The 19,120-nt window shown below is 36.7% G+C and overlaps 1 protein-coding gene across 1 annotated transcript in view; it reads right to left on the bottom strand.

Moving 5' to 3' along the window:
- Positions 1–16,689, bottom strand: part of CENPE (centromere protein E) — a gene marked incomplete at its 5' end in the record, with an annotated part of 73,397 nt that extends 56,708 nt beyond the window's left edge. Inside the window, 13 exon segments of the mRNA XM_082838608.1 lie at positions 423–581; positions 1,458–1,577; positions 2,533–2,662; positions 3,008–3,095; positions 4,594–4,645; positions 10,297–10,359; positions 10,437–10,504; positions 10,662–10,743; positions 11,180–11,299; positions 12,658–12,776; positions 12,893–12,982; positions 15,039–15,130; positions 16,628–16,689. Of these exon segments, the coding sequence (XP_082694734.1) occupies positions 423–581; positions 1,458–1,577; positions 2,533–2,662; positions 3,008–3,095; positions 4,594–4,645; positions 10,297–10,359; positions 10,437–10,504; positions 10,662–10,743; positions 11,180–11,299; positions 12,658–12,776; positions 12,893–12,982; positions 15,039–15,130; positions 16,628–16,689 (1,245 nt within the window).
- Positions 16,690–19,120: the final 2,431 nt, after the last annotated feature.

Here is a 19,120-nt window from a genome sequence, read left to right as displayed (position 1 = left end):
GGAACCAGGAAGATACAATAGGGAAAGGACAGTCTGTTCAGTAAATGATGTTGGAAAAACTGGACAGCCATATGCAAAAGAACGAAACTGGGCCACTATCTTACACTATACACAAAAATCAACTCAAACTGATTAAAGACTTGAATGTTAACACCTGAAACCATAAAACTCCTAGAAGAAAACATAGGTGGTAAGCTTGAATCCTTGAATTAGGACCTCTACATTAGGGATCAGTATTTTTTAATAAACCTCTTCTCTTAGGTGTTTTGTTGCTATATAGGTAAATAGCAACACAAAAGTTCTGGGTTTCTTGAATACACTGTATCAAAAGATAAGAAATGCATAACTATGTAATAAACACATAGGAATACCCGTTCTATTCTCTGTATACCAAGTTTAAGTTGTCATCTTTTAAATTTTACCTTTAATTCCTGTTGTGATGTGAGGGAAGAAGAGGTCACCAGCATCCGTGTTAAGTTTTGAATTTTCTCAATCTGCACTTTTTGAAGTAAATCTTTTTCTTCCAAAAGTTGTGCCATTTGGTCTTTTTCCATTGCCTGGGCTCGAGTCTCTAAAGAAACCTACAGAATGTAATATTGGGTTATGTTAATAACAAATGTAGCTAGATTTTAAAACTTCGAAAGTAGCTTAAAAGAACAGAATAGAAATTTGTATGTGAACTAAGAATTTTAATTTTATTGAAATAAAATATACCCTACCTGCAGAACACCAATACACAGTTACCATAATCAGTAATTTCTCAAACTAAAAATAAAGTCAAATATACATTTCTTCTCATGTCACTATTCTATATGCCATTACAATGCTCTTAAAGCAATTCTATTAGTTGCCTAAAAATATATAAATAGTAGGCAGAGAAGTCATAAAAGCAGAGATTTGAATACCTACAGCAAAGGAAGAGATGTTTTCATAAGACTACCATTCGATATTTTAGCTTATTCCTAAAAAGATCACTAAAATGCAAGATTTATATAAAATAGAGGACCATAATAGTTAAAACAAACAATGACAAGTGATTATGCTATCTTATTAGATTGCTATCTCAGGGTTGGAAGAAAAATTCAAGTTAACGTGAAACTAGAGAAAGTAGTTTTAGGTACCTATACATGATCTCTCTTTTTTAACCTAATTCCCTATGTATAATTTGTGACAATTAAAAAAAAAAAATTATCTCCACTTGGCCCACTTGAAAATATCAAATTTTCCCCTTTGAAAATGAAAAACAAAATCTAAAATAACTTCAAGAAACCAAATCTTTCAGTTTATAGTAAATTAAACTCAAATTTTTATGAGTTGATTTCTTCTTAGTTGAAAGCTGTTTTAAATTTAGGTTGCAAAACTCAGATATTGATGACTTAAGAATCTCTGGGCGATTAGGTAGATCTCAATTCTAAATCTGTCCCTACTCTTTACTGAAATACATGGTTCACACATACCTCCTCTAATTGCTTTTTAAGATCCATTATTTCTTTTCTGTATCTTTTCAGGAGAGCTTCATCATTTGACACCTCGTTAACGTAAGGAGTATTCTTCATATGTTTAGCAGTGCTGGCAAACTGGGAAAAAATACAAGAGTGTTATGTGCTCCACACACAAAAATTAAGTAAATTAATAATATCTGGTCTTCCTGTAATTAAGTTTTGTAAAGAAAAATCAGTACTCTTCCCAGGTAGTTTAATACTTTTGAGTACAGAGTGCATTTTATGTCCCTGTAACAATGCCTGTAATGCTCCAGTCAAAAGCCTCTCTCCTTCCTTTGAACGGCTATCCTATTTACTAGCTTCTTAAGTATTAATCCAAGGCAATCATGTTGGAAGACAGGTCTTATCTTCCCTATAAGACTATACATTCTGTGAAGCCAGGGACTCTATTTTCTATCTGTTTTCTCTGACAGTACCTCGACCCAGTGCTCAGTAGCTATTTAAAGCAATGTTTCTTAGAGTATGAGTATCAGAAGTTACTTTAAGTGGGTACATGAAGGTATCCATTATATAAAACATTGAGTCCTTCATTGAGACAGCTATTCTACTGACAATTCAATTCCCCCCTACTCGCCCCTCTCCTTTTTTAAACATAAAATGCAGGCCTTAGGCTCAGTGCAAAGGCAGGCAACAATTAGCTAGCAGGAATTTAGGAATTATTTTATTATAAGCACATACACATGTTTTTTGGGTCACCTTCTATTTGTTGCAAGTGATACTAGTTTTTCATTTACGGAACTGATATAACGTTTCCTTTCATAATCAATTAAGTAAAAAAGTGAGTTTGTAAAAGAAAAATATCAAGTCAATTTCAGTAAAATAGTGTTGGATGTGGCAAAAATTGTGGAGGTGGGATATGAATGATTGAATTTTGGGAAAATTAAGAAATGCTATTTAGCAGACAACACGTAATTTTATTTTAACAGGTAGTTATGTGAATTAAAAAAACTCTACCTATTTTTAGTAGGTACTTTTTCCTTCTTAAAGATGATATCCCCTCCTATTAAGTTGAGATAAAAATCACACTCACCTGGAGAGTAGTAAGAGTTTCATCAAAAGACACTGGAGTAATTGTGCAGATAATACGTGTTTTTGCATTTCCTCCCAAGGAATTCTGGAGAATTCGTGTTAATTTGCTATCTCGATAATTTATGAAACCGCTTAGTGAGAAATGAGTTTGGGAAGAAAAAGAGTAAGAATTTTTATATAACAAAAGTGGTTGGTTCTTAATGTAGAAACTTAAAATAGCTACAGTTAAAAAAATTAATTATTTACAGGTTACATGAGGCAGATCAAAACTACTAACTAAAAAATATTTAAAATATAGAAAGTAAATTTAGTAGGACACAATCATATGTATAAGAAGCCAAGCATGATCACAGAGTCATGAAAGCTTTTGAATATATGAAATAAGAACATTTATTTGAGTGTCAATAAAATATTACAATTCTCGACCTAATGAAAACATAAGCATTAACAGATAGAGTACAGTGGGATAAACATACCCAACTTGTCCATCACTAAGTTTCTTGATCACTTGTCCCAAAATAAATAAGCTTCGATTTATATTACAGCCTTCTTTGAGTCGCAAACCTGCATTTATTAAACAAATATAAAAACTAAATTGAGCCCTGTACTGGATGATGAACTTATCAGTAAATTATGAGAGAAAGTAGAAATTAAAGGGACAGATGTTGAAGTCCATGCTTTGGACCAGATCTGAGCCCACCTTTAATACCACTGGTGGAGGAGCTCTCTCCCTAACCCTCCCCCAATTAGGTGAATCAGAAAGGTTATCACCTGAGAGAAATGGCAAAATGAAAAAGATGACTAAGAAAAGAATAAGAGGGAGGGAAAGCCCATTGTCTAAAAGAGCTCCTCTAATTCCTCCATTCAAATCTATTTTTTCCAAACCTTCAAATATAGACAACTATAGGCTCAAAACCAAAAAAAGTTCTCATCTTAATATTGTGAGTATGCTCACATGACTCTAACATTAAAAAAAAGTACCTGGAAAAAGCTCTATTCCAGTTTTATGCCCCAACCAGTTCCTGTTCCCTCTACCAGTAAACCATGTTTATTATTTATTCTTCTAGATTTGTAGAAATACAAGTTCATATATATTCATTTCTCCCCTTTCTTTTTCAGACAAATAGTAGCATACTATACACACTATTTTGCACTTTGCTTTTTTCACTTGGCAGTATATTGTGCATCATATCAGTAAACACTGGTCTTTTTCATTCTTTTTCATAGCATAGAATTCCATTGTATGGATGTATCAGAAATTATTTACCTAGAACCCTGTTGAGGGATATGTAGGTTTTCAATCTACCATGTATACAAAAAATACTGCAATAAATAACTCTGAATAGCTGTTATTTCACAGGTGCATTATTCAGCTATTGCTGTAATATCACTGCTTAACAAGCCACCTTAAAACAATAGGCATTTATTTCCCATTCATGGGTCTGGTCTGGTGGATATAGGCCATGCTCAGCTGGGTGTCTTTATGTCAGGCTGCAGGAAATGAACACAGAGAGAGGCTTGACATCTTTATGATTTTGCACCTTCCCATCTAAGTATGCTTTTCCATTTGTTTAAGTATTTGGTTATGTCCTTCAAGTCTGTTTTGAAGTTTTCTTTATTTTGGCCCTGTGCAATTTTTGTTGAGTTTCTTCCTAGGTATTACACCTTTTAAGCCATCATTGTAAATTGAGTCTTTTTGCACACTAAATATTCTAACTGGTTATTTGTATTATAGAATTATTAATGTCTGTATATTAATTTTGTGCCCCACTTCCCTTCTGAATTTTCTTACCTGATATGGAAATTTAGATGGTTTTCATGGTACTCTCACGAGCTTTTCAGCTATACAATCCTATCAACTGTACAGTTCTAGTTTTTTAATTGATGCTATAGTAGCCCAAATTAGATAATTAGCCACATACATAAGCTGCTTTTTACATGAAGGACTTTTATCACAAAATTATTATTGTCATTATTAGTTTCTAAAATGCATGGTAGCACTTTTATTCTGTGAAAGAACAGGAAGACACTCAGACCAACATATTTCATAAGTTTTCATTACCTTCAGCACCTGTTTGAGCAGCTCTTTCACTGCCAGCAAGATCAACCAAATTCTGTAAGACAGATGATAATAAACCTTCAGGAAGCATAATGAGATAAAACCCAAACTACTGAAAGAACATTTAAAACACACAGTTTACTTGAACACCCCATCTGTACCCTCATCTTTCACCCCACTGTTCAGGCCTTCCCTTGTCAAACCGATCTGTAACCCTTGTTCCTTCTTTGTTATATACATCCTCCATAATGCCGCCAGAATAGGTTTTCTATTTACTACACGAAGTTCAAAACCTTATCATATGAATGTGATTCTTTGCAATCTGGCACTTGTGTGGCCCCAGCATCATATCTATTCATTACTTACTCCTAACTCTACCTGAACTACCCACTACACCCTAAACGCCTCATGTACTTCTACACTCCTAAGTGCTACCTTTTGCCATTCTCTTTGTTACTTCTAAAGTTCTAGACCGCCCCTAGTCTTTATTCAGGACCAAAGGCAAATGTTACCTGCTCAATGTAGCTTTGCTGATTTTAACCTTTCTCCTCCCATACCTTGAATGAGTTGTTCTTTTGACTGTACCCAGAGGTCATTATAGATATGACTTATTCTTACAGCACTTATTGTGTGGAGCTAGTCATTTGTCTCTGACTCTACTGTAGCATCTTTAAAAGCACGGACCTCTTTCATTTCACAAATATTGTTGCAAAAAAGTGACTGTCATGCTTCAGGCAGTATGTTAGGTGCTAGGGATATGGCAATGAATTCGACAAGTAAGGTCCCTGTCCTGATAGAGCTTATATTCTATATGGAGTGGTAAGAGGAGAGGAGGAAGTTGGTGAGAAGACAGAAGAGACAGATAGAAACATAACCTGGTAAATGTAATACAGATAATTTAAAGAGAGTCCTGGAAGAGGAAAGAAGGGACAGAGTAGGTTCTCTGGACTGAGTGGTAGGGGTAGACTTCCCATTAAGCTCAGATCTGGAATGACAGAGGGAGGCAGCCATGTAAAACCAAGGGAAGCACAGTGCAGATTAAAAGAGCAGCCAGTACACTCAGTCACAAAACAGAAGTGAGCTTGGTATGCTCAAAAAATAAAAAGGGCAACGTGGCAGAGTTGGTGAAGTGGCGATGGAACACATAGTGTAAGAGAAGGAGGTAGGAGTCAGATTATGCAGAGCTTTGTAAGTAGGGGTAAGAACGGTGGATTTTCCAAGCGCAATGGGAAGCCAAGAGAGGGCTTTAATCAAAAGAGTGACGTATCTTGATTTAACTTTCTGAAAGATCAACTGTGGCACCCTAGATGGAGAATGAACTGGAGAGGGGCAGAAGTGGCAGCAGTTAGCCCAGTTAGGAGGCTAGTGCAGGAATATAAGTGAGAGATGATGGTGGCTTGGGCTAGGGACGTCGTAGTGGAGACAGTAAGTAGTGGAGGGATGTCCTCTTTGTTTTTTAATCTGAGAGCCCAGTAAATATTATTAATGCATTAAAAGAAAGTCAGAGATTTAAGTTACCTCTCTCTTTGAGGAGTAGGCAGGTAATTATGTACTCCTGCTTTACAGTCCTGTCTCAGATACTGCTTTCTCTAAAATACTCAAAGAAGTCTAATCGTTGTTATATACTATCTAGTACAAGTGACCTAGATACATAATAAAGGGGAAAAGTGGTGATGAAAGCATGAATTAAGGTAAAAAGATGAGGACAAGCATTAGTGTTCAAAGGCACTAAGAAGCTCAGTCTATCTGTAAGAGAGGAGCTTATGTGGACCAGAAGGAAGCAAAGTAAGACTGGTTAAGCCAGATCTTGTCCAAGGAAATGCCACAGCAAAAGTAGTGCTTAGTAACATTAGAAATCTGCATAACAGACCGAAGAAAGGAAGACTAGAGTCCTAGAGGCCAGGCTCAGGAGAATGACAGAGTAATTCAAGAGAGATGAGAACCTAAATGAGTATGACACCCAATGGACTGATGACAGGTAGGATCAGGAAGAAATGGTGATGACTGGAGAAAAGGGAAAGAAAGAAAAAATGAGCCAAAATAGACATGGGTTTCCAGCCTAGGTGACCAGGATAATGCTAGTATTACTGGAAAAAGGAGTATTCATTAGAATAGGAAGAAATTAATTTGGTTTTAGATCCACTGAAGTTTGAGATAACAGTGGGACAATCTTTAGAAAGACAGGAATTAGAACTCAAACTCAATGGTGAAAAACTGAAAGCATTTCCCCTAAGATCAGGAACAAGACAAGGATGAACACTCTCACCACTACTATTCAACATAGTTTTGGAAGTCCTAGCCATGGCAATCAGAGAAGAAAAAGAAATACAAATTGGAAAAGAAGAAGTAAAACGGTCACTGTTTGCAGATGACATGATACTATACACAGAGAATCCTAAAGATGCCACCAGAAAACTACTAGAGCTAATCAATGAATCTGTTAAAGTTTCAGGATACAAAATTAATGCACAGAAATCTCTTGCATTCCTATACACTAATGATGAAAAATCTGAAGGAGAAATTAAGGAAATACTCCCATTTACCACTGCAACAATAAGAATAAAATACCTAGGAATAAACCTACCTAGGGAGACAAAAGACCTGTATGCAGAAAACTGTAAGACACTGATGAAAGAAATTAAAGATGATACAAACAGATGGAGAGATATACCGTGTTCTTGGATTGGAAGAATCAATATTGTGAAAATGACTCTACTACCCAAAGCAATCTACAGATTCAATGCAATCCCTATGAAATTACCAATGGCAGTTTTTTTACAGAACTAGAATAAAAAATCTTAAAATTTGTATGGAGACACAAAAGACCCCGAATAGCCAAAGCAGTCTGGAGGGAAAAAAACAGAGCTAGAGGAATCAGACTCCCTGACTTCAGACTATATTACAAAGCTACAGTAATCAAGATAATATGGTACTGGCACAAAAAGAGAAATATAGATCAATGGAACAGGATAGAAAGCCCAGAGATAAACCCATGTACCTATGGTCAATTAATCTATGACAAAGGAGGCAAGGATATACAATGGAGAAAAGAGAGCCTCTTCAATAAGTGGTGCTGGGAAAACTGGACTGCTACATGTAAAAAGAATAAAATTAGAACACTCCCTAACACCATACACAAAAATAAACTCAAAATGGATTAGAGACCTAAATGTAAGACCGTACACTATAAAACTCTTAGAGGAAAACATAGGAAGGACACTCTGACACAAATCACAGCAAGATCTTTTTTGATCCACCTCCTAGAGTAATGGAAATAAAAACAAAAATAAACAAATGGGACTTAATGAAACATAAAAGTTTTTGCACAGCAAAGGAAACTATAAACAAGACGAAAAGACAACCCTCAGAATGGGAGAAAATATTTGCAAACGAATCAACGATCAAAGGATTAATCTCCAAAATATGTAAACAGCTCATGCAGCTCAATATCCAAAAAACAAACAACCCAATCCAAAAATGGGAAGAAGACCTAAATAGACATTTCTCCAAAGAAGACATACAGTTGGCCAAGAAGCACATGAAAAGCTGCTCAACATCACTAATTATTAGAGAAATGCAAATCAAAACTACAATGAGGTATCACTTCACACCAGTTAGAATGGGCAGCATCAGAAAATCTACATACAACAAATGCTGGAGAGGGTGTGGAGAAAAGGGAACTCTCTTGCACTGTTGGTGGGAATGTAAATTGATACAGCCACTATGAAGAACAGGATGGAGCTTCCTTAAAAAACTAAAAATAGAATTACCGTATGACCCAGCAATCCCACTACTGGGCATATACCCAGAGAAAACCATAACTCAAAAAGACACATGCACCCCGATGTTCATTGCAGCACTATTTACAATAGACAGGACATGGAAGAAACCTAAATGCCCATCAACACACCAATGGATAAAGAAGATGTGGTACATATATACAATGGAATATTACTCAGCCATAAAAAGGAATGAAATTGGGTCATTTGTAGAGACATGGATGGATCTAGAGACTGTCATACAGAGTGAAGTTAAGTCAGAAAGAGAAAAACAAATATCGTATATTAACGCATATTTGTGGAACCTAGAAAAATGGTACCGATGAACCGGTCTGCAGGGCAGAAATTGAGATACAGATGTAGAGAACAAACGCGTGGACACAAAGGAGGTAAAGTGGTGGTGGTGGGATGAATTGGGAGATTGGGATTGACATGTATACACTAATATATATAAAATGGATAACTAATAAGAAACTGCTGTATAAAAAAATAAATAAAATAGAACTCAGAGACTTTAGTAACAATAAACATTTGACCATCGTCAACACAGAAATGGTAACAAGGGCAAACAAGGGAAGAAAAGCCACAGAACACTCCTGTGCTTTGATTAGGAGCGTAGTAGGAAAGAAGCCACAAAAGGGAATAAAGGAGCAGAGCTAAGAGCACCTGGATGTTATTATTCCAGAAAGGCCAGGAGACGCTCATAAAAAGACCACCTCCAAAGAGCCAGAAAAAGACTCTTTGGGGAAGACTTCTTTCCAAGAAGATACTTAGAGTAAGTGGGAAGTCTGGAGTGTTGGACCAGATGGTTTCTATGGTCCCCAGATGATGGAGCATCAAATAATATAATAAAAGACACCAAACAGATCACTGAATACGTCAAGCTAAATTATAATTAAATTTAATTATAATTAAACTTAATTTATAATTAAAGCTAAACTATGAGAGAAAAGTTAAAATTGTAGTGATATATCACAGGCTAGGTTTGGAAAACAAAACAGAAGTTAGGTTTTATGTTTTTCGTTGTTGTTAAAGACTAATCTACTAAAATAAATGATATACTTGTATAGTAAAATAACTCAGGTGAACTAGAATTAGATACTTAAGACTCTGATTTTTCAAAATCTGAAAAACAAACATATTATAGATTTATTACTTTTTCCCCTGAAGTTTTCAAATCAAATCGAGAAATCTTACATCATATCCCACATCAAACTAAAGAATTTAGGCCTTGAAGACAGAATAAAGCAATAATGGTAAGGAATAGAAAGGAAGCACAAAAAAAAGAAATGATACAGTGCAGCATGGAGGAATGTTTGCATAATGCTTATATTCACTTATCAACAAACAGGTATTGAATATAAACTATGTACAATGCGTTGGAGTTACAAAGATGAAGGAGATATCACTCTTCCTTTCAAGGGATTTATAGTCTAAAACACTGTTTATAATACAAAGCTTATTTTCTTATTGTACTTAACTATGAACTTGAATAATCTGATTTATTTTTTAACTATCTCACCCAGGTTTTTGTTCATCTCATAAGTATCAATACCATTGGCAGAGACCAAAAAAACTCTCAAAACCCCAAACACACAAAAAAATCACCAAATTCCAAGATTACTTTAACTCTTAAATGTGCATGGAATCAACCCTTCCTCAATTACTAGTTAGGGAAAGCCTCAACTCCTACAGTTCTTACATCTAAAGTTCAGGAAATGGCAGCTATAAGATCACAGTAAGTAAGATTCTCTGAACTCTTCCCACATTTCCACTAGTAATCTCATGTTAGTGATGAGACTGAACTACCAATTTATAGATGCTTTTGCCAATTAGTTAACAGTTCTCATGAAACCAAACATACAGCAGCTAAATTAAATTTTGGTTCGGCTCATTTAGTACTTTATCACGGTTCATCAATACTCACCAAATGGGACACCTTGACAGATCCTTCAAAATTAGGTTCACCTTTCTCTCTACTTTCCAAAATCTAGAAAGAAAAGGCAACTTGTAGAAAAATTAGTGTATTTTTAATTGGAAAGACCAAATATAGAGAGAATTACCTACCATCCTAAAAATGGTATGAGAACGACTACTTCTTTGATTCATTTTTGTAATTCCATAATGCCTGTTCTCTGTAAAAGAATCATATTTCAGCTGTGTATATTACAATCCAAAGAAAAACACTAACTTGTATTTAAGTTTAGAAGTGAAAAGTGTGATTTAAAGCCTAAATACATCAATTAAATAGTTTTTACACGTGTTTTGAAGAAATACAGTATAAAGTCTTACTCTCTCCTTTTGTGATCCACTTCAAAGCCATTTCTGATGTATAAACAACTTCTTCTGTGAGATCAGCCACATACACATTCCTCTGAAACAAGTTTAATTATGGGAAAAGTAGAGAACTATAAGTCACTTAAAATTTTGCATTTCAAAAAGAAAGTGCAAAGTATTATAGAATTCATTTGTGGAAGTTAAGAGTAGAAAATGGGCACTTTTATTCTGTACAAAAATAACAACTAAATCTATGCTATTTACAATTTATTTCCTGTACCAAAATACACCGAATTCTAACCTGATACTTCCAGCTTGCTCTTTTTAGGCACTTATGCCACAATATTATAGCTGTCAATATTTAAAAACTATACATGTTACTTAAGAGATAATCTCTATAAATGTTTAAGAAAGAAAATAAAAAACGAACGATAGTAACAGGAGACACTTTAAAATATATAGAAATTAAAGGCAAATGTTCAAGAAAAATAATCCCAATGAGTAACTCTTTTTTGAGCCACTCTGTTACTTACATTGAAGTCTTCCCGAATTATTAAAGGCTTCATTTTTTCAGTGTCACAGAGTAAGTCTGTAATGGTTTCATTGTATATCTCCATGTAAGACACACGTAAAAGAAATTCCCTATCAGGAAACTAGAAGAAAAAGATATGTGAAAACATATCAGAAAACATCAGAGATCATCCAATTATGAAAATCTAATAATGAATGCTTATGTGCTAATATTAAATATTAAAATATTCTTTGAGAAACTATCTTTTAAAACTTTTTATTTATTTATTTATTTTTTGCGGTACGTGGGCCTCTCACTGTTGTGGCCTCTCCCGCTGAGGAGCACAGGCTCCGGACGCGCAGGCTCAGTGGCCATGGCTCACGGGCCTAGCCGCTCCGTGGCATGTGGGATCTTCCCGGACCGGGGCATGATCCCGCGTCCCCTGCATCGGCAGGGGGACTCTCAACCACTGTGCCACCAGGGAAGCCCTAAAAATATTTATTTATTTTTTAGCTGATGTATAGTTGACCTATTCCACTATGTTAGTTCCTGGTGCACAACATAGTGATTCAATATTTCCATACATGTCAAAATGATCACATGATAAGCCTAGTTACCATCTGTTACCATACAAAGATGTTACAATATTATTGACAATATTCCCCATGCTGCACATTTCATTCCTGTGACTCATTTATTTTCTAACTGGACATTTGTACCCCTTAATCTCCCTCACCTATTTCTCTCATTCCTCCAACTTCCCTCCCCTCTGACAACCACCTGTTTGTTCTCTGTATCTATGAGTCTGTTTCTGTTTTGTTTGTTCATTTGTTTTGTTTTTTAGATTCCACATATAAGTGAAGTCATGTGGTATTTGTCTTTCAGGAAATTATCTTTGTAAAACAAACAAAAAACAAAACTTCCCCTGTGCTTCTGTATTGATAACAAGCAACAACAACAGTAAAGCATTTTTTCAGAAATAATGAAAAGTATAGTATCATAGAATTATAACAGGAAAATACCCAGTCCAATTCTCTAACCTCAAAATAAAACCTACACATATTCAAGAAATTAAAAATAAAATAATGATGAAAAAACTAATTTAAAACCAACTCAACTAATTAGCTTGCCTATTCTGACCTTCTGATTCCCTTGTCTTCTATCTAGTCTACTTTTTACTGCTCCTTAATAATCACTGGTAGCTAAACAAAGGCAATGAGGACCTAATCATTGTGATAAGATTTTCCTGTTCCTTAATGCCCACTTTTTGGTGGGAGTACTGTTTCATGATTCAAAGGAAAGAATGAAAGAACTTTAAGCTTTGTAGTTAGTAAGTTTGTGGGAAAAAAAATGAGTCTATGCTATGCCTTCCTTCTTTCCTCATGGATAATCAAGAGATAACTATAAATATACTTCATCATTACAAGAGAAGACTAAGGTTGCTATCCTATTATCACCACTTTTACCTGCATGTACTAGAAATTTAGCTAAATTATTTACCTTCTTAATTTTTTGGAAAATGTCATGAATTGCCCTGGGTATTACTCCCAAATAATCTTGTGACCCCAACATAGTATATGTTTTTCCTGATGCAGTCTGCCCATAGGCAAATATAGTACCTGCAAGAACAAAACACACACATGCAAAGATTAAAAATGAATCTATAGTGTATAAAACTATCAATACTTGCTAAACAGACACCCAAGACTGAAATGTTTTTGCAGTGAATACACACCATTGTAGCCTTGTATGGCAGAATCTATGATTGGTACTGCTATTTCTTCATACACATTTTTAGTAGTTTCATTACTATGAAAGACACGATCTAAAAAACAAAACATAAAAGTTAAATCAAACAAATTAACTGTTTTCATTCTGAATTAGTAGTTGCCCACAGAAATAAAATTGTCAGGATATGGTATGATAAAAGATTTAAGACACAATATTTCCTTCAACTTATTGGTCCTCTGAAAATACTCTTCTCTTTAGGTAAAATGTGTTGGTCTTCACACAGAAAAAATACAAGTCTGTTACCCTATGTGCTTTCAAGAGGCAGTAGGGCATGGTGGCTGAACATGGGGGTCCAGAATCAGACCGCCTGCAAATCTTGGTTCTGCCATTTACAGTGTTATTTTGGCCGAAGTGGTTGATGTCTCCGTGCCTCAGTTCCCTAATGTGTAAAATGGATATATATTATCTTCCTCATAGAATTATTGTGAACATATGTTAATACTTAGGAAATATAAACTATTACTATTCTTTGAGAAATGTTAATGTTTTTAACATACCTAGCAAGAAGGTCTAGCTCAAACGAAACCAAAAAACGCAGATATTTGGAAGAAAAGTACTGACCAAAGCTGAAGTGCTGCTAAAGGCTGGGTTTAGAGTAGCATTTGCACTGGTAAATTTACAAGTCCAGGATGTGGTCTCCGCTTTTGTTAGCATATTAAAAATAAACCACTCTTTTAGCAGTGCCCTCACATTAAAAAGCTCACGAGAAATGGATTTGCAAATCAGGAGGGCAATGTACTGACCTACAATGAGAAATTCAGTGACCACACTGTTCGCACCATGACCACACATCTGCCCTATGGGCAGAACAATATGGAAAACCGAAGTGCCATCTGAAGGCTGCTTAAGGGTCATGATTTTAGAGCAAGGAGAAATGGCAGGGTGATTCAAACTTTAATGTTATCTGTTTCAGACAGCTGGATGAGTCCAAAACCTGCATGGGCGTATATGGCTACTGAGAATCTGTGGTACTTAGGTTTTATAATCTCTGGCACATATTACCTTTTAAAAATTATGTTAATACCACCAAACATTCCTTTACCAGGAATCATCTTCTCTTCTGCGTATCTTTGTGGCTTTCTAGTTAAACACTAATTGGACAACTTAATCACTTACTCCTGAGGCTGGTGACAGGAAGTCACTGTTGCTCTATGGTGCCTAAGTGGCAGCATGGTAGTGTGGCTGGAACACAGATCTGGAGCCTGACTCTTTCATTTGCTGGCTGTGTGACTCCAGGCCTCTCTGATTCCTCATTAAAATGGGAAGGTACTAAATATATATAAGCTTATTAGGAGGATTAAATGAGTTAATATATATGAAGTGCTTAGAACAGCACCTGGCACATTGTCAGCACTATATACATGCTAAATCAATACACAAATCAACCTAGTTAACCGTTAGGTCCTCCAAGTCCCTTTGTCCTAGCTAACTCTCACTCATCCTGCAGGTCCCAGTGTAAGTGGTACCATTTCAGACACCTAGATTAGTTAGATCCCTGCTATAAACTCCCACAAAGCTTATGTCATCATAAGTGCAAATACTTGTTTAAAGCCTTTCTTTCCACCAAATAAGATCCACAAAAGCAGAGATAGGTCCCTGCTGTATTCTACCAGACAAAGAAGGAATATCTTCACTATTTATTCTTTAAAAAGTTTTGAAAAACAACTGAAAAAAAGAAGAAAAGAAACAACAAAAAAGAAACAACAACAACAAAGAAACCAAACTGGAAGATCTTAAAGATGACTTGACATTAAATAACATATTTTGGGCTTACAGAGTTTTACGCCACAAGTACGTTGATGAATAAGAGGAAAAATGTTAATTTCAGTTAAAAGGCACTATGACTATAACTGTGTTTAATTTTTTATTTACTTATTATTATTTTTTATTATTGCTATGTTTTAAGTGTCAGTTTATTATCTTACTTAGCATACATGAATGGATGAACAATATTTCAAAGTTTCCACTGAAGCAGTTTACTGAAGGCTTAGTTTGATCTTTAGTGACAAATCCAGTGTTATTCATAAGGCTTTTGCACTCATAATAGAAAAATGATACCAGGTTAACTTTTGATGCTGTTATAAACTTACCAAAATTGAAGGATTTACTCCCATCAACTTGATAAATTGTATTATTGTCAGTTTTCCAGTAAACTTGAGTATCTTTTCCAAGCGCCTCTTCTCTAAAAGAATAAAAAAACTGCATTTTAGAATAACTGGTCACAGAAGTTGTGTTACATGAAAGATAACTGAAAAGACCTCATCTTCTGATGAATATTTTCAAAGATGGTAATGACATATACCATAAATAGGATAAATGTGGAAAATCCACCTTTGAGGGGTCAATGGTGGATTTTAAATGGGGCTTTGTGACCTCCTGCACTTTCATGGGAGTTTCTTTGTGAAGCTCTTCACTTCCACCTTCCAACGCAGTACTGGCAGCTGAAAAGGTACGTTGAAAATGCAACTCTGGTTATGTCCCTCTTGCTTAAAGCCTTTAAAAACCATCTGAAATCCTTAATTTGGCACATGACACCTGGATCATTGTAATTTCTCTCTTTGACCCATATCTTCCTCTAAAGTCCTATATACACCCTAACTCCATACAAATCAACTGCCTGAAGGTCACTCCAAAATAAGATTCGACCCCTCTCTGCCTGGAATACCCTGACTTATGTTTCCGTTAACTAACTTAACTGTTCTTTCATTCATGAAAAGTATCAGGAGTTTCCTACACAGCCCTGTCCCTCCCCTAAACTCTCACTTAAGGACTAAAGACTCCTCTAGCAAACATTCTCCACCTGTCTATCATAACACCTGTCATGATGTATTATAATGCTTTATGTAGATTTCTTCTAATGCATTAATGAGCTTCTTAAAAATAGGAAATTCCTCATTTTGATATTCTTATTTATTAAACACCCAGTAATGGTTAACAAATGTCTCTCAAACAAAATGTGTCAGCATTCTGGGGCAAAGGCCCGAGACAGGCAAAGCAAACAGACTTCATTTTCATTTCTGCCCCTTCCTGTTTTTTCTCTATAGCATTTATTACTCCAGTATCATCACTTAATATTCTATATTTTTCACTTTATTTTCTGTCTACCCCTTTAGAACGTAAGATCCACTGGGCAACGATAGTAGTGTGTGTTTAGTACAGTACACTGAACCAAAAAAAAAATCAATTTTGATGAATATCGGTCATTCAACCTTCTGAACGTGGAGTTCAGTCACTGAAGTGTTGAGGGTCTACCGAATACAATGGAAGAAGACTGACTAGTTCTTGCGCTCAAGGAGTATACAGTAAAGGGGGACAGAGCGTCAGTTAAATGTAAAATGACTAGCTGTGAAGAGTGCCGGTAAGGATTTTTCCTATGCGACTTTCCTGGGGGAGGGATGGGGAGCGCAGATGGGGGGACGGCAGAGCAGCGCAGGGAGTAGGGTTTTTAATGTCGGCGAGCCGGAGTTATAGACTTAAGAGAATCCCACAGCTGGAAAGTATCCTCTAGATCCTCCGATCCTGGCCCGTCACTTTACACATAAGAAACCAAGGCACAAAGCGGGTCAATGGCCGAGTTTCTAGGCAGCGGAGCAGGAAGGAGCAGCGAGCACTCACTCCTGCGGCTCGGGCCCGGGCCGGAGGCCGCAACGGGAACCTGGGCAAGGTCTGGCCCACCTACCTGCTGTTGAGCGGCCGAACCCGCACGCAGACGGCGACGGCGACGGCTCCTTCATCGGCCATCCTGCCGGGCTGGATCCCAGGAAACTGTACAAAAACCTCCGCGCCCGGCGCTTCTGAGCGTAAGATCCACCCCGCCTTTAAATTTAAAATTTCCCAAACGCCGCGTCTGATTGAGCCGCGGCCTCGTGACGTCATAGGCCGTTCCATTTGCGTCGCGGCGCGGGGGACGCCAGGCCGGCGGCGTGTCCACGGATAAGGGTTGGGGGAGCAGTTATAAGGGTCTGGAGGAAAAGGAAGCTTGGGGCTCGCAGAGAGAGGGTCCGGATAGCCTGTGGCCAGAGGCTCTCAAGGTAATAGCAGAGATAACTATTGTTTGCTAAACGCCGTTGAAGTGTGGGCAGCCGTTTACAAACGCAATCCTCCACCCCACCCTTAAAGAGTTTGCAATCTGTGGAAAAACAAAGCCGAGAATTTTTTCTTCACTAACAAAAGAGAATTAGGACCTTTAAAGAATTACACTGTTTTTTTGTTTTTTGTTTTTTTAATTTAAAACAAAACAGGGCTTTCCTGGTGGCGCAGTGGTTGAGAGTCCGCCTGCCGATGCAGGGGACACGGGTTCGTGCCCCGGTCCGGGAAGATACCACATGCCACGGAGCGGCTGGGCCCGTGAGCCATGGCCGCTGGGCCTGCGCTTCTGGAGCCTGTGCTCCACAACGGGAGAGGCCACAACAGTGAGAGGCCCGCGTACCGCAAACAAAACAAAACAAAACAAAAAGATACCTCAAATGCCAAGAGTTGAAAGTTATTGCCCAGCCCAGAAACGGAAGAATCTTGTGCTCCTTGGAAACTCTTGAGTTTAAGTTTTTCCTCTTCCTCTCTTTTCGCGGTACGCAGGCCTCTCACTGTTGTGGCCTCTCCCGTTGCGGAGCACAGGCTCCAGACGCGCAGGCTCAGCGGCCATGGCTCACGGGCCCAGCCGCTCCGCAGCATGTGGGATCTTCTCGGACCGGGGCACGAACCCGTGTCCCCTGCATCGGCAGGCGGACGCTCAACCACTGCGCCACCAGGGAAGCCCCCTCTCTTTTTCTTTAAACTCCTTTTTTCCATTTTCTGTGAGTTCCTAAGAGGTTGACTTAGGAAAATAATTATTGAAGACTGGAAAAACTCGTTTAGTAGTGAGGTGAAACATTTTTTTAGCAGAAATGGGAAAGTGATTCTAAATAATTCTATCCCAGAAATAGTGCTTGGTTTCCTTTGTTTTAAATATGTGTCATAGTAAAGTATTAACATTTTCTTTAGGAGTAGTTTCAGTTTTAGTTGATTTAAGAAGGATCAAGAATTATCCCCTTTTCCCTCACCAAAAATATGACCTGCAGTTACTAATAATTGTTCATTATTTAGAGGATTAGAAAACTATTGATTTAGTAAAACTATTTTGGAAGGTAATCTGGCAATATCAATAAAAAACTGAATTGCTGTCCTTTATGCCAGCAATTCTGCTTTTAAGGATTCATTTATAGATGTATGAAGAGTCTTGCTATATAGCCATATAGCTATTACTGTAGTTGCAGCATCACATATAGTTAGCAAATGACAGGAAACATATTGTGTCAATTAATAGGAAATGGATGACATTTTATCACTACAATGAAACATTATGTGGCAAGTATAAAGAATGATACAGCTCTTTATGTGTACTTTAGAAAGTCATACAAGATGTTTCATTAGCTGGAAGAAACCCAAGATGCAGAATTGTGTGCACAGTATGGTGCTATTTGATATTTTCAAAGGATATTTATATGTCTGCATATGCATACATAATTTCTGGAAAGATACACAGAATATACCTAGTTTCCTTAGAGAGGGAGGACTAAGATAAAATACCTATTTTTCATTGTATACTATTCTGTAATTATTAATATTTTATGCATGCAAATATTAAGTAGTTTCATTCAACTTAAAGAAACTAGCTAGTAGAGAAAAAGTAAATAAAAATGAGTTTGTTCATTCAAGATTTGTTTTGGTTAACCAAGAGTAGCCTAACCAAAATAATACCCTTTTTTTGAGGCCGAACTGTGAAAATACTTGGCTGTATCTAATAAGATAATACAGAGTTAAAAAAAGTGTGTTTTAACTGATTTTTAAAAAACGGTGGGCAAATATTGCACATTTTTAGCTAAAGGGAAGGAGCCTGTGAAGAGGAGGAAGGGACATATAATTAATGAAAGAAAGTCTCTAACAAAAAAAGGGGAATTGATTCAAGAGCACAGAGGAGGATTAGCCTTTCATATTTGTGCTCATGATTGATGCCATGGCTGTTTTTGTTACCATCATAACAGCTGATGTTTATTGAAGATTTACTATTGCCAGGGGCTCTGTTATATGCTCTACATGCATTTTTTTCATTTACTTTTTCAAATATGTCATTAAGAAATTTTCATTGAGCACCTACTATATGCCAGATGTGGTTCTAGGCTTATGAGGCACAGAG

The sequence above is a fragment of the Leucopleurus acutus genome (genome assembly GCF_964270905.1).
Source record: "Leucopleurus acutus genome assembly, chromosome: 4".
In the NCBI taxonomy this organism is placed as follows: Eukaryota; Metazoa; Chordata; class Mammalia; order Artiodactyla; family Delphinidae; genus Leucopleurus; species Leucopleurus acutus.
This window is presented reverse-complemented; position numbering and strand designations above follow the sequence as displayed.